The sequence below is a fragment of the Rhincodon typus genome, chromosome 37 (genome assembly GCF_021869965.1).
Source record: "Rhincodon typus isolate 14 chromosome 37, sRhiTyp1.1, whole genome shotgun sequence".
In the NCBI taxonomy this organism is placed as follows: Eukaryota; Metazoa; Chordata; class Chondrichthyes; order Orectolobiformes; family Rhincodontidae; genus Rhincodon; species Rhincodon typus.
Window position 1 is genome coordinate 11,595,503 of NC_063368.1, and position 13,738 is coordinate 11,609,240.

General features: G+C 44.9%; 1 protein-coding gene and 1 pseudogene across 1 annotated transcript; both read left to right on the forward strand.

Annotated features, from left to right (window-relative positions):
* The first annotated feature begins 893 nt into the window (after positions 1–893).
* On the forward strand, positions 894–6,927 carry LOC109932349 (ferritin, heavy subunit-like). Its single transcript, XM_020531578.2, has 4 exons — positions 894–1,067; positions 5,542–5,688; positions 6,035–6,160; positions 6,627–6,927. Exons 1-4 carry the CDS (start codon positions 966–968, stop codon positions 6,780–6,782), a joined length of 531 nt encoding a protein of 176 aa, XP_020387167.2. The 5' UTR covers positions 894–965; the 3' UTR covers positions 6,783–6,927.
* A 2,461-nt stretch (positions 6,928–9,388) lies between these two features.
* LOC109932341 overlaps positions 9,389–13,738 on the forward strand; it is a 5,315-nt pseudogene continuing 965 nt past the window's right edge.

Consider the following 13,738-nt stretch of genomic DNA (forward strand, 5'->3'; position numbering starts at 1 on the left):
TGAGTAAATTGCTTCCACCAATCTATATGTCAGTGCTGTGATCATACCATAACATTGAGTGGGGATCTTCAATTCCCAAAGCCTCTCAGGCCACCAGTCCATGGGAGGCTGTTCAATTCAACACAGTTGCTGAGCTGTACGTTCTACAGAATGCAATGTAAACAGCACCAGAAACTCTCCACTTGGAAACATGCTGGAGTTAAGTGCTAGTTCTACTTCAAACAATAAAAAACCAAACTTTGAGATAGAAAGGTTGAATGTGCAATACATTTCCAGCAGTAATTTAGACAGGGAGGCCTGAGGCCTACTATGTAGAAGGAGGCACTCAGCACATTTAGCGTCTTGCTTTTCAAACTGGACTTCATGAGCCCAACGTCAAGGAGATCACAGCAGATTCAGAATGGACCCACAAAGGAATTAGTTGCCTGTATTAAATGATCCAAGAGCACATTACTTCTGTTGCTGCACAGCAATAGGAAAATGATTACTGTCAACAAAATCTAGCCATTTTTCAATGGGCTCCAACACTGTCATTCAAAAGACAAATCCCTCAAAATAACAGACTGACAGGATTCTGCAAATCTGTGTGTCTTAAGACATAATCTCAGATACAATAATGAAGTTTTAGAGTATATTTTATTGTCATTTTCACATAGAAATACTTACAGAATTTTCACTTGTGCAGGAGGTCAAAGGTCAATCAGCAATTCCATCATCGACCAGTTGTCAATTCTGATCGGTTTCTGGATCCAATCCCCATCCTGCTCTGATTGGACATGGCAGCTGATCAATTGATTAACAAGAGTGATTGGCCATCACTGATGATCTCATTTCCTACATAATACAATGAGGGTCTGCTCCTGGAGTATAAATAGAGTCCAAAGGTTGTGGTGTTTTGTGTCTGGTTGGTACTACTTATAAATTTTTGATTGGTCTAGGTTAGGGAGTGCAATCTTTGTCACAAAATGAGTTCCCAGATTTGTCAAAACTATCACCAGGATTGTGAAGCTGCTGTTAACAAGCAGATTAATGTGGAGCTCACTGCCTCCTATCTCTATCAGTCTTTGGTGAGTGTTGTCTCTATGGAGTTAAAATTAAATCTATTATGCTGAAATGAGCTGTTTCTAATTAACTTGCCAGTCTTGTAGATTTGAGGTGTTTAAGTTCTTACCTAAAAATCATTGTTGGGATAAATATAATGCTGTTAATAACAATGGGGTTTGATATTGATTGTACAACTAATTGCCCAGGTGGCACTAAGTGATGGAGGGTGAATTGTTCTGAGTTATTTCACAATTCACTGCCAGGCTTTTGCCTGGCAGTAACTACCACTTCTCTCCCTAGAATTACCAAAACTTTACTAAAATTGGATGTAATGATGTTGGGAGCTGCAAGCACCCATTGCTTAGTTATCCTGTAACACTTTAATATATCTTGATCACACTTGCTTAGTCCTCTGATCCTAAATAAATATGCCAGTTTTGATTGTGATGGAGAACTATGGCAGTGACTGGCTTCTCTGAGCATATGTATTTATAGTGAAGTTGCTACTAGCATTAAGTAGGCCTCAGATGTGGACTAGTTGGCTTTCTGCATTCTCAACTCATGACTAGACTGTTAGTGATCAGGAAGCCATTTTATTCTTTCAACAGATCAACTCTCTCCTTGTCACTGGTTAGTGCATACAGTGTGGCTGGAATTACCTGAGATTTTCACTTTACCAATAAAGGTGAAGAAATGGAGTTTTAAATTGGGATGGTATGGGAAATGGCCCCTTTCTCCAGGTAATAGTGTGCCCATGCCTTTCCAAAATGTTAGGATATGTTGGTTTAGAAATTTTGTTAAGCACCCTTGAAGGTTGCTGGGTACCTAGTAGATAGTAAACACTAGGAGTGCATTCACCATCTCCCTTCAATGAAGTGGGTTGCTCTGTCCTGGATGGTGTCTGCTTGAATGTTGTAGCTCCACTTCTCCAGACATGTGGTGAATATTCATCACTCTCTGGGCTTGTGCCTGTCAGAAGAATTCTCATTCCCACTTCATCAGAATGAAATCCCTATACCCTCCACTTTAGGAGGTGGGAACAGCTTTCACTGGTAAGCCTGTTGGGTTTCAACCACCAGTGGTGTCCCAACTCAATTGGGAAGCATGTGTGCCAAAAAAATCCCCACTATTCTACACCTGCCACAAGATGTGACTACCCAGTTAAACCAAGAGAAATTTGCATTGTTTTTTGACAAAAGCAACTTCTCATCAGGCTGAGATAGTAGAACTGCAGATGCTGGAGAATCTGAGATAATGTGTCGAGCTGGATGAACACAGTAGGCTGTGGTGAAGGAAGGCTGATGTTTTTGGGTCTGGACCCTCCTTCAGAAATGGGGTGGGGGGGGAGGGGATTCTGAAATAAAGGAGGGGGAGGTGGATGGAAGATGGATAAAGGAGCAGATAGGTGGAGAGGAGACAAACAGGTCTGAGGTGGGATGGAGCCAGTAAAGGTGAGTGTAGGTGGGGAGGTTGGGTGGGGATAGGTCAGTCCAGAGAGGTGGGATCAGGCTGGTAGGTTGGGGATGGGGCTTGAGGTGGGAGGAGTGGGAGGAAGGACAGATAGGTTAGGGAGGTGGGGATGAGCTGGGCTAGTGTTGGGATGTGGTTGGGGGAGGGGAGATCTTGAAGCTTGTGATGTCCACATTGATACCATTGGGCTGCAGGGTTCCCAAGTGGCATACAAGGTGCTGTTCCTGTGACCTTCAGGTGGCATTGGAGGAGGCCCAGAATGGACATGTCCTCCAAGGAATGGGAGAGGGAGTTGAAGTAGTTCACAATTGGGAGGGGCAGTTATTTAGTGCGACCTGTGTAGGTTCCACAAAGCGGTCTCCAAATGTCTGCTTGGTTTCTCCAATGTAGAGGATGCCACACTGGGAACAGTGGATACTGTATACCACATAGCAGATGTGCAGGTGAACATCTGCTTGATGTGGAAGGCCTTGGGGCCTGGGATGGGGATGAAGGGGAGGTGTAAGGGCAGGTGTAGCATTTCCTGTGGCTGCAGGGAAAAGTGCCAGGTGTGGTGGGGCTGGAGGGCAGTGTGGAGTGGACAAGGGAGTCATGGAGTGTTCCCTCCAGAAGGCAGCTAAGGGTGGGGAGGGAAAAATGTCTTTGGGGTCAGATTGCAGATGGCTGACATGTTGGAGGATGATGCATTGGATCCAGAGATTGTGGGGTGGTACACAAAGATGAGGGGGATTCTGCTTTGGTTGTTGTAGGGAGGGGGTGTGAGGGATGAGTTGTGGGAAATGCAAGACACAGTTGCAGGTGTTCTCCTCCTCTGGAGGGGAAGTTGCAGTCCTTGAAAAACAAGGGCATCTGGGATGTCCAGGAGTGGAATGCCTCATCTCAGGGGTGGAGGTGAAGGAATTGAGAATAGGAATGGCATTTTCCTTTTGCAGGAAGGTGGGTGAGAGGAGGTGTTTTCTAGGTAGCTGTGGGAGTCAGTAGGCTTGAAATGGATATTGATTTCTAGGTGGTTGCCAGAGATGGAAGAAGAGGTATCAAAGATGGTCCAGATGAACTTAAGGTTGTGGTGGAAGGTGTTAATGAAGTGGATGAACTGTTCAAGTTCCTTGTGGTATGTAAGAGGAAGAGGTGGGGTTTAGGGCCTATCTCCTTGCAGAAGAGGGATTGTTCCACACTTACCACCAAGAGGCAGGCATAGCTTGGGCCCATGCAGGTACCAATGGCCACCCCTTTGTCTGTAGGAAGTGGAGGAATTGAAGGAGAAGTTAAGGGTGAGGATGTGTTCAGCTAGGTGGATAAGTGTGTCAGTGAATGGGGACTAGTCAGGGCTGCAGGACAAGAAGCAGAGGGCCTTAGGCCATCTGCATGGGGAATGCAAGTGTATAGGGACTGGATGTCCATAGTAAAGATGAGGTGTTGGGGACCAGGGAATTGGAACTTTGAGGGTGTGGGTGGTGTCACCTACATATCTAGGGAGTTCTTAGACCAAGGGGAAGAAAATGGAGTTGATAGTGGAGATAATGTTGGTGGGGCAGGAGCAGGCAGAGACAATGGGTCGACCAGGTCAGTCAGGTCTGTGGATTTTGGGAAGGAGATAGAAACGGGCAGTGTGGGGTTGGGGAATGATGAGACTGGAGGCTGTGGGTGGGAGGTCACCTGAAGTAGTGAGGTTGTGGATGGTTTGGGAGATGTTTTGATGGTCAGGTGTGGGGTCATGATCAAGGGGGTGGTAGAAGGTGTCAGTTGGTGTCTGGCCTTGGCGATGTAGAGGTCAGTGCACCATACTACAACTGCACCACCTTGTCCATGGGTTTTATGGGGAGGTTGGGGTTGGAATGGAGGGCTGCTCTCTGGGGAAGAGGTTGGGGTGGGGAGGTTGAGGTGATTGATGTTGTGATGGCAGTTGGAAATGGAGGTCAAGGGAGGGCAGGAGGTGTTAGGGTGGTGTTCAGGAGGATGGGTGTGTTGAAGGGATCAGTAGAGGGAGGGTTAGGCTTGCAATTAAAATAGTAAGAGTGGAGGTGGTGGGAAAAACTGTTCAACATCAAGGGTGAGCAATATTTGTTGATGTTAGGGTGGAGGGGGATGAAGGTGAGCCCTTTACTGAGGACTGACTGTTCTGAGAACATCTTTGTTCCAAAAGAATAGACTAATCAATTCCATGTAGGAATGAATTGTGCCCCATCGTAAATCCCCAACATTGTCCCTTGTCAACATGAAGGTTCACAGGTTTGAGTCAAATATAGAGGCACTTCTATAATGGTTGAACTTTAAAGACAGGGTGGGTGTTTTTGTCTGACATCAGAACAATGCTTCATCTTTGGGTCACACGAAGTCTGTCCTGGATTTGACTGTTGCTCAGTTTCAAGTTTCACTCGGATGCATGTTTCTTAGCTTCTGAATGTGAGCTGTGTGCAGTGCAGTAAAACTGCAACAATCCAAAGGCTGTATTAGGTAGGTTTTCCTTGGCAGGTTCCTGGTGCCACCATCTCATTCTCCATAGTCCAGGCAGTAACACCTATTGTAGCTAAAATGTATGGTACATCCAATTCCACTGATCTGCAAGTTGCAGAAAGTGTTCTCTCTGGTTATATTAGTCACAGCAGTGTTCCAGTTTTACAAACAAAATGTAGTGCCTTGCAGCTCCCCTAACCAACTACATCTGGCACTCCAGCTCCCAGCATTTCCTTAAACCCTGTTCAATCATTAATTTCTTCCAATTCTGATGGAGCTTAGTGGAAATGTGCATTCAGCTTGTCTCCATAGACAAGAATAGACCTGGGCAATTCACTAATTTTTTAAAGCAACAAAAATGCAGGGTATTTGCATGGTTACCAGGAAGAGGCTGGGGTTGTTCTGATGATCCTTTGAACTGGAGCAGCTGGCTAATTGGACAACAGTTCTCAACCAACTTTAATATAAAAAAACTTAATGCTTGTTGAATTCTCAATTAGACTGAAGGCTAACCAGTCATGAGTGGCACCAACTATCTGATGTTTAATGGATGTAACTTCTTCTCTCTTCCAGATGTCCTACTTTGACCGGGATGATGTTGCCCTCCCCCATTTCTCCCAGTTCTTCAAAGATCAGTCCCAGGAGAAGCAGGAACATGCAGAGAAGCTGCTGAAATTCCAGAATCGGCGTGGAGGCCAAGTCCTCCTCCAGGATGTGAAGGTTGGAGTTGGGTGTTTGGGGGTGGGGTGTAGAGAACGGCTGCTCTTCAGGGATGGCACAGTGACTGTTTACCACTCCTGCCACAGTGCCAAGGATCCAAGTTTTGTTCTAGGCTCTAGTGAATGACTGGTGTTTACATGTTTATCCCACATCTGCATGGGTTTCATCACAGATCAATGATGTGCAGGTTAGAAGGATTGCCCATGTGAAATGCAGGGTTACAGGAATAAGGTGGGAGTGGGATTTTCTGCAGAGTTGCTGGGTTGTCACCATGAGTCAAATGGCCTGTTCCCATGCTGCAGAGATTCTGATTCTGAAGCTTAACTGTCCTTCTTTCCATTCTCAGAAGCCAGAGAGGGATGAGTGGGGTAACAGTCTGCAGGCAATGCAGGTTGCCCTGGATCTGGAGAAGAATGTGAACCAGAGTTTGCTGGATCTACACCAACTCGCCACTGCCCAGACTGACCCTCATGTAAGCTTCATCACCTCATTCTCATCACTGCTAGACCCTCAGGGCAACACTTCATTGGTTGGTCTTTGTGGATTAGAAATTCACTGACACTTTAGTCAGATATGACATTGTTATCATCAGTATGTTCATTGTAATCAACAATGTTACAATAGCTCAACCATGAGGTAAAATGGGAATTTGGATTATAATCTACTAGGAGTGATGAAGTGATATTGATCCTGAATGAGAATTCTGTGGCCATTGTAGTGGCATAATAACTCCATCACAACAAAACTAAGCTCCATTTAACAAACAGCAAGATGAAGCAGCTGAAATGCTACTGTCCTCACTGGTGCAAATTCTCCACACGTTAGTGAGATTTCTAGCTGTCTAGAGCTAGTATGGGCTGAGTCTGTTTTGCAGTGGGAATTCTGAAATTGTCTTGGGTAGTGTAAATGCACCAAGCTGTCATATTCCTCTGTTGCAGCTGTGTGACTTCCTGGAGACCCACTATTTGGATGAGGAGGTGAAGATCATCAAGCAACTTGGGGACTACATCACCAACCTGAAGCGCCTGGGAGCTCCTGAGAAAGGGATGGGAGAGTACCTGTTTGACAGGCTCTCCCTGGAGGACAGCAGTTAGTGTGGCATGGAGTATTGTCTGCTTGGTCTTAATGCATTACCCACTTCACCTGGACAATCTGGCTCCTTCCAGGGAGAAGGGACTGGTAGCAAAGAATGTAATGGCTGTACCAACTGAATGGAAATGAATAAAATGATGTATTGATCTTGCTTGTCCATCATTCAGACTGCTGGATGCTGTAGGAGGTGTTCACACAGGCTCTGCTTTCTACCCAGGTGCAGGAACCAGCTCACTTGGGAATGAGATCTCAACTTGTCTGGTATATCCTCCCAATGAGCCCTATCATGGCCAGCATATTTGGTTTTGCATTTGCTGCTTTTATCCCCTGTGGACACAGTCTAAAGTTATTGGGTGCCAGTTAAGGTTCAAACCAGGACCAGTACTGGTGGCCTGTGACCTACCCAGCCTTGTTACAGCCTACTGCACTTCATAGTACCGACTAGTTCATTCCTCTTTTCATGGGAGTTAAATATGCTGCTACTCCAAGGGACCTTGACTTAAATACCCTCCTTAGCTTGGCAGAGTCAATTCACCCTCGGAGAACATTTCCCAGGAGCAATCTGAAGCTGTGCTAATGTGGCTTCCATCAGCTTACTTTCTTTACCTCTCCCAGCACTTTGTTCCAACACCTCTGTCCTTCCTTTCTCCCCACTCCTAGCAATACACTTCACTTCAGGCCTGCCAGTCTAGAGCTGGGAAAATTCAGCCACAAACATTCACAACACCTGCATTCCAGGGGGTCAGTTCAAGAAATTAGCCTGAACTGTGTTGGATTATAACAGATGCCCTCAATACCACCTGCAGCAGGATAATAGTGACCTGGGAATAATGTAAAATGTTTTATTTTACACAATCTTGAGTCTTGACTATAGAATCCCTAGAGGGCAGGAAGAGGTTGTTCAGCCCATTTAGCCTGCATTGATCCTCTGACCAGCATCTTGTTCAGACTCTGCCATGTTTCCCACAGCCAATCCAAAATAAACTGCACATCTGTGGGAGGATGTGCACATGCCACACAGTCACCCATGACTGGAATCAAACTTGGGTCCCTGCCACCATGAGGCAGCAGTGTTCACCATTAAGATACCATGCCACCCTAAACTAACAGGAACACCCTGTTGCATACTATTAGAGTCACAGACACATTCATTACAGAAATAGACCCTTCACCCATGCTGACCAGGCCCACATTTGGCCCATATCCCTTTAATGCCATTCCTTTACATGGAAGTCAGCAAATGTCTTTTAAATGTTCTAATTATACCACTTTCTCTGGCAGCATATTCCACACACAGACCACCCTCTGTGTGGAAAAAGTCACCCTTCCGGTCCCTTTTAAATCTTTCCCCTCTTGCCTCAAACCTATGCCCTCTAGTTTTGGACTCCCCTACCCTGTCCCAGCATACTTTTTACATACAGTCAATCTTGAGTGTGCTAATGGCGAGGCTACATTTAGTGCTCAGCAACTGTTACACTTCAGGAGGTGGTGATGAGCTGGTTATTACAGTCCACCTGGGATTTGGATTCAGAAACAGTGATATTGTTCCAAGTCAGGATGGTGACAGATTTACATGGAGCTTCTTGCATGTTGTTGTGGCTCCGTTGAGCCAGAAAATTGTAACGTATTCCATCACACTGCCTGACTTTAGTCTTGTAGATGGTGGACAGGGTTTGGAAAGTCAGGAGTTGAGTAATTCGCAACAGAATTCCCAGCCTCTCACTTGCTCTCATAGCCATGGGTATTCATAAGGATTGACATCTGACCATGGTTTATGTATAATATTCAAACTTGTAAGTTAATCCAATAAGATAGGACTAGACTGCAACCTGGTATTTGAAGCAGATATTGAGTAAAAGTAACTTACTTCCACCAATCTATACGTCAGTGCTGTGATCATACCGTAACATTGAGTGGGGATCTTCAATTCCCAAAGCCTCACAGGCCACCAGCCCAGGGGAGGCTGCTCCATTCAACACAATCAAGGTTGAATGATCTATACATTTCCACCACCAATTTCGACAGGGAGGCCTAAGGCCTACTATGTAGAAGGAGGCACTCAGCACATTTAGCGATTGCTTTTCAAACTGGGCTTCAGAGACCCAAAGTCAAGGAGATCATAACAGATTCAGAATGGATCCACAAAGTACATCAGTTGCCTGTATTAGATGATCAAAAAGCACATTATTTCTGTTACTGCACAGCAATAGGAAAATGTTTACTGTCAACAAAATTTAGTTATTTTTCAATGGGCTCCAACACTGTCATTCAAAAGGTACGAAGGCTATTCCCTCAGAGTAACAAACTGACAGAATTCTATAAATCTGTGAAGAGCGTGTCTTAACACATAATCTCAGATACAAAAGTGAAGTTTTAGAGTGTATTTTATGCTCATTTTCAGGTAGATATACTTCCAGAATGTGCACTTGTGCAGGAGGTCAAACGTCAATCAGCAATTCCATCATCGACCAGTTGTCAATTCTGATCGGTTTCTGGATCCAATTCCCATCCTGCACTGATTGGACATGGCAGCTGATCAATTGATTAACAAGAGTGATTGGCCATCACTGATGACATCATTTCCTGCTTCATAAAATGAGGGTCTGCTCCTGGAGTATAAGTAACATCCCAAGGGTGTGATAATTTATGGTGTAGGTTTTGTGCTGTTCCTAAATTTTTCATTTTGGTATTAAGGAAAACAAATACTGGAAGCTATTTTCCCCAAGATGAATTCCCAGATTTGTCAAAACTATCACCAGGATTGTGAAGCTGCTATCAACAAACAGATTAATGTGGAGCTCACTGCCTCCTATCTCTATCAGTCTTTGGTGAGTGTTGTCTCTAAGGGGTTAAAATTAAATTTATTGTATTGAAATAAATGGTTTCCCTTGAATTTAATTAACTGGATACTCTACTTTCTTGTAGACTGAGTTTTGTAGTTCTTTCCTAAATATTAATTCAGGATAAATGCGATGTTACTACACTAATGGGGTGTGATACTGATGTACAATAACTGAGGCCCCAGTTGGCCTTCAGTGATATGTGGAGGGTGAAGTGTTCTTGGAGATATTTGCCAGTTCACTTACAGGGTTGTGATTGGCAGTAGATGTCATTCCCTCTCTAGGATTCCCAAAACTTGATAGGGTTACTTCAGAAAGGAATTCCATTGACCATATTGTGGGAATGGAATCACCCATTGGCTAGTTACCCTCTTTCTGCCATGTTTAAGTATCTGATTTTATATCTGCTTGCTTTTGTGGTGTTCCTAAAAAATGCTGATTCTGATATTGACAATAATAATTCCTTATTGCAATCTGCTCTGGTTAATCTGAGCAAACCTAGTCAAGGCTAGGCTGTGAGTGACTGGTATCTGACTTTACGTAGATCTCAGTTGAGGCCTGCTTGACTTTTTGTACTCCACCATGAGGTGGGTGTGGCCTATCCCTTAACCTACAGAAAGTTGATCTGCTTTAGTGTGTGAAGTGTTGGAGCTTCTGCAAACTATGTCCCCCACCTCTTGTTGCTGGAGTCTGCTGAGGTTATTGATCCAATGACAGTGAAGAAATGCAGATTTGTCTCCATGCCATCCTGATATGAAACAAACTGGCCCCTTTATCTAGGTGGCAGTGAACCTGTAACCGTCCAAGGAGTAGAATGTTTCAGAGATAGTAGGAACTGCAGATGCTGGAGAATCTGAGATAACAAGGTGTCGAGCTGGATGAACACAACAGGCCAAGCAGCAGAGGAGCAGGAAGGCTGGTGTGACAACCTTGTTATCTCGAGGGGTAGAATGTGTTTGGAAGGTGTGTGTTGAAGTAACCTTGGTGAGTGCTACAGGGTACCTGGTAGATAATGGACACTGAAAGGAGGTGGTGAATGCAGTCCCAATGAAGTGGGCTGCTCTGTCCTGGATGGTGTCTGCTTCTTGAATGTTGCAGCTCCACTTCTCCAGATACATGGAGAATATTCATCACTCTCTGGGCTTGTGCCTGTTAGCAGGAAGTTGTCTCATGATGTGAGGATGAAGTCCCTATAAGCTCCACTTGGGAGGTGGGAATAGCTTTCATTGGTGAGCCAGTTGTTGGGTTTTAATCACTGACCAGTGTCCCACTCCATTGGGAAGTGTGTGCCAATTATAAAATCCCTACTATTCTACATCTGTCACAACTTGTACCTACCCAACTAAACCACAAAGATAAACTTTGCTTGACTGCTTATCCTTTGAAGGAAAGAACTTGTCACCAGATTTCGTCAAGAACAAAACTCTTAGCTTCTGCTTCAAATACCAGAAGAATAGCCCTTCATAAACCTCAACACATTGAATTGTGAATATGACAGTTCAGAAGTGAGTCAAATATGGATGGACAAACTATAGAACTTTGCCTGTTAGAATAGGTCAAATTTAGTTTTCCAGCTTAATGTTAACTAGTGACATTATCTACAGATAATGGCTGATCTGCAGGTTACATTAGGTCTCTCTAATATTTGACCTTACCTCAGTTTGATTCAATTTGTTTTATTCATGTGATGCTTGTTCACAAGCTTCTGGATGTGAGTGCATTGCATAAACAAGTGTGTAATAAACTCTTGCTGCAACAATCCAAAGGCTGTTACTGGGCAGGCTTTCCTTCACACAATCTTGTTGCCACTTTCTCTCATTCTCCTCCATACTGCAGACACTACATCTTGTAGTAATAAAATATACAGTACATCCAATCTCATTGGTTGAGGCTGCAGAAACCTTGCTTCCTCCTGGTTATATTGTTACAGCAGTGTTCCACATCAGCCCCAAAGGAGACATGTAGTGTGTTGCAGTTCCCCTACTCCACTATAGCCTGCACTCTAGCTCCTGGTGCTTGTTTAAACTGTTTTTAGTCACTAATTTTGTCCAATTGTAACGAAGGTTAGTGAGTGAAAAGATGGCTGGAGGCAAGAAGAGCTGCCATGTGGTGCCAGACACCGAGCAATTCACTGGTTGTTTTAAGCCAAAATTTGCCAATTACCAATCAAACTGGGGTTGTTCTGATTGATCCAGTTGAAGGATCTGCTGGCCAATTGGACATCATTGGGTTCTCAACCATGTTCACGTACCAGGCACTTAACAGCTTATTGAACAGCTAGTTTGCTTCAGAAGGCTAAATGAGCCTTCTAGTTCTGAGAACGAGAATTGGAGCCAGTGACGTGTTTAAAGGTATTTAAATTGTTCTCTCTTCCAGATGTTCTACTTTGACCGGGACGATGTTGCCCTCCCCCATTTCTCCCGGTTCTTCAAAGATCAGTCCCAGGAGAAGCAGGAACATGCAGAGAAGCTGCTGAAATTCCAGAATCAGCGTGGAGGCCGAGTCCTCCTCCAGGATGTGAAGGTTGGAATTGGGGTGGTGGGGTTGCAGCTGTGGAGAAGAGAATGGCTGCTCTTGTGCTGCTTTCTGTCAAATGACAGGATTTTCACAACTTTTCACTCCCTGTCAGGATATTTTGGCCTGGCTTCTCTGTTTGATCTTTGAAGGCAGTTTCTAAACAAGCCCTATTGCCCACCATGTCTATGCTGACCACCAACATCAAACTACATTTAATACCATTTACCTGCACTTGGTCCACAGCCTACTATGATCTGGCATGAAGAAATTGTCTAGATTAGGCTTAAATGTTGCTGGAGTAGCTGTCTCAATCACTGACCCCTCAGGTGATGCATCCCATATTTCTCCCACCCTCTGTGAGGGGGAAGGTTTCCTCCAATCCCCTCTAACCTGCTGACTCCTCAAACCTGTGCCCTCTGGTCTTCGTGTCTGCCTTGGGGTCTGTCTACTGTCCACACTCTCCAATCTGCCATACTTCGCTCAGATAACCACCTCAGCCTCTTCTGCTCCAATGAAAATCCCAGTCTATCCAACCTCTCTCTTTCATCATTGTTTTTGTTTTTTTTTCCCATCTTGGGCTAACATCCTGGCGACCCTCACCTGTTTTCCCCCCTCCAGTGCCATCCTGTCCTTCTGAGTGTGGTTCTGGTCACCACACTACATTCCATCTTTGACCTGTCTAACGCTGCCAAGTTTGACAAGACTTGTCCCTTTACTGAGCCCCAATTCATGGAGACCAGCATCACGTAAGCCCCCTTCACCACTCTGTCTACCTTTGCTGAACCTTGAGGGATCTATGGTCTTGGGCATTTGTACTTTGTTCCTTTATTGTGTAAACATTGCTGTCCCTTCAATGAATTAAATTGTAGTGATGTGCCTGATCATCCTGCTCAGACACATGTGTAACAATGAGCACAGGTGAGACATCCATGTCTGGCCTGCAAGGCCCAGATTGGTACACTACCACAAGGGCCCTTGGGATTAAGGTGTGAATGTCCTGATCTAAACTCCAGATGGACACTGGTGCAAACAATTTCACTTTGGGAAATAAATCCATATCCCCACAATGACATGTTCTTGAACTTCATTCTTCAAATCGAGGATAAATGGAGCAAAGTGAAGTCACTTATCAAGTAACTAATCTGGGCTTTAGGGGTGGCACAGTTGCTCAGTGGTTAGCACTGCTGTCTCAGTGCCAGGGACACAGGTTTAGTTCTGGCCTCTGACTGAGTGGTGCTTACATGTTCTTCATGTGTATGCTCAGGTTTCTTCCCACAGTCCAAAGATGGGCAGGCTAGGTGAAGTAGCCATGGGGGGGACATGCAGGGTTACAGGGGCTTGGGTGGATCTGAGATCTTCATCAGAAGGTTGATTTGTAGACTCAATGGGCTGAATGGCCTGATCCCATGCTGCAGGGAGTGTCTGATTCTGAAGCTTAACTGTCCTTCTTTCCATTCTCAGAAGCCAGAGAGGGATGAGTGGGGTAACAGTCTGCAGGCAATGCAGGTTGCCCTGGATCTGGAGAAGAATGTGAACCAGAGTTTGCTGGATCTACACCAACTCGCCACTGCCCAGACTGACCCTCATGTAAGCTTCACCAC

Bases quoted from the DNA above. Each gene is read 5' to 3' on its own strand.
- LOC109932349 (XM_020531578.2), top strand. From the start codon at position 966: ATGAGTTCCCAGATTTGTCAAAACTATCACCAGGATTGTGAAGCTGCT. The intron at 1,068-5,541 runs GTGAGTGTTGTC...TCTCTCTTCCAG, and splicing joins CCTATCTCTATCAGTCTTTG to ATGTCCTACTTTGACCGGGA. The intron at 5,689-6,034 runs GTTGGAGTTGGG...TTCCATTCTCAG, and splicing joins TCCTCCTCCAGGATGTGAAG to AAGCCAGAGAGGGATGAGTG.